The sequence below is a fragment of the Dipodomys ordii genome, unplaced genomic scaffold (assembly GCF_000151885.1).
Source record: "Dipodomys ordii isolate 6190 unplaced genomic scaffold, Dord_2.0 Scaffold38, whole genome shotgun sequence".
Taxonomy (NCBI): domain Eukaryota; kingdom Metazoa; phylum Chordata; class Mammalia; order Rodentia; family Heteromyidae; genus Dipodomys; species Dipodomys ordii.
This window is the reverse complement of record NW_012267254.1, coordinates 2,009,696-2,011,837: the sequence shown is the minus strand read 5'-3', so window position 1 is coordinate 2,011,837 and position 2,142 is coordinate 2,009,696. Positions and strand designations below refer to the sequence as shown.

Here is a 2,142-nt window from a genome sequence, read left to right as displayed (position 1 = left end):
CTATGAAGATATATAGCTTCAGTGGTATAATGGAGAGGTTCAGGTAGGGAAATCTTCTTAGAGGAACTAAATGGAGAGCAAAAGGCATCCTACAAAGAAAAGACCCAGGCAAACCACTTTGAAAACTGCTACATTTATTCAACAAAAACACTCCTAGTTCATTTTTATGCCATCAGATTTTTCTTTCTTCCAAAAGGTATACGGGGGGGGGGGGGAACCACTACAAATGGAATGAGAAGTTACTAGAAGTTGTCCTTTCTCAAAAGGACTCCTAGGAGGACCTTAAGGGTACTTATTTTTCTGATAATAGGAAACACTACATTCTAATTCTAAAAAGGTAATCTTCAGAAGACTCAAGACTGGAGGATCACATGGGCCCCATGAGATCGTCGGAGCGAAGACACCAGTCCTCAGAAGAAATGGCAGGAAGTTGAGGTGACGGCATCGGACGGGCCCCCTGGGCCTCTGCTTGCTGAGGTGCATTCTGGGTACGGTCTTCATTGAAGACATAAGGTGGACAATCGCAGACAGGCCTTTGGTTGGACGAGTTTAACATCTCACAGCATGGTTTACCTTTCTGAGCTACTGCAGAACTTTCTTTGGCTACTCTCATGGAATAGGGCTTAGTGAGCCAAGGGGAGCGCCTGGGGGCAGCGCAGGACACTGGGATCACATATCGAGATGATGTGCCCTTAGAAGCATAGTGTATCTCAGTGCTGTAGATAACTATGTCTTCCGAGACGGCCTTGGCTCTAATGCCACATTCAGTAACCCGGTAGGTGAACTGGTAGAAATGGGACTGAACATGATTAGGAGGACAACCTAGACCCAAGTGGAGCTCATAAAAGTGGACGTATACATCGTTGTTCAACATGAACGGGTGGACTGTGACCATGAACCAGTCCATGGAACATAGTACAGTCATTGAGCTTTGTCCAGAACAGACTGCAAACATGGCAGCGAAGAAGATCAGGCCTCCTACCAACTCAAAAACTTTCATCCTTGCAGCCAATCAGGTGACAGCCCACAGGAAACAGGAAGCTGGTCCAGAGAGGAGTTCTAAGGCACACAAAACACAGGACAGAAATCATGTGAAATATGATCTTCACTTGCTTTTCAACAAAAGCTTATTCCTAAATCGTTAAGAAGAGGAGGAAATTTAGATGAGATAAAATTCCATTTTAATATTATTGTTAGATTTCATCTTTTTATTGGTGTTGATAATGGCTTCTTTTGCTTTTTTTTTTTCAATGCTGAGGATGGAACCCACGGTGTTACACACATCAGGCAAGCCCTCTGTGCCTAAGGTACATTGCCAGCTCTACAATGGCTTCTTTGTGCCAGTGCTGGTTAATTGGAGATAAGAGTCTCACTGACTTTCCTGCCCAGGCTGGCTTTGAACTGCAATTCTCAGATCTCAGACTCCTGAGCAGCTAAGATCACCAGCATGAGACATCAGTGCCAAGCTACAAATTACATATTTTAGTAGCTTTACTATATTGTTTTGTTATAAAATGCACACATCATTCATGTGTAGGATGAGAGTTGACACTAATCAGAAGTGGTATCCCATTGTGTGTCATCGTAACATGAAGCCAAACCAATACTGTGTTTCATGTCAAACAAAGCATTCAGCCTTAAAGGGTCTCAATGTCCTCATATAGATGATCTGAATGGACCTTTCCTTATTGTCTTTTTCTTTGTTTGTTTTGTCTGTCCTGGGGCTTAAAAGCGCTGTCCCTTAGCTCAAGGCAAGCACTCTACCACTTGAGCCACAGTGCCACTTCCTGTTTTCTGAGTGGTTTATTGGAGACAAGAGTCTCATGGACTTTCCTTCCTGGGCTGGCTTTAAACCCTGATCCTCAGAGCTCAGCCTCCTGAGGAACTAGGATTACAGGCGTGAGCCACTGGCGCCTGCTGCTTATTGCCTTTAAAATTTTTTTTAAATTTTTTTATTGTGAAAATACTGTACAGAGGGGTTACAATTACATGGGTATTGCCTTTTTTGTTGTTAGTAACAAGATTAATTTAAAAGACTTAAGTAAAAAAAATGTAGCTTATTCCTGACAACCACATATTTTTGCAATTTTGCAGAGTAGCTCACTTAAAAGTGAACAAAACTCCAGCAGGAGCATCCTAAGT

At 42.7% G+C, this 2,142-nt stretch overlaps 1 protein-coding gene across 1 annotated transcript; it reads right to left on the bottom strand.

Moving 5' to 3' along the window:
* Positions 1-367: 367 nt before the first annotated feature.
* On the bottom strand, positions 368-1,000 carry Plac1 (placenta-specific 1). The gene has a single exon (XM_013018059.1). It carries the CDS (start codon positions 998-1,000, stop codon positions 368-370), a length of 633 nt encoding a protein of 210 aa, XP_012873513.1.
* Between the last annotated feature and the right edge of the window lie 1,142 nt (positions 1,001-2,142).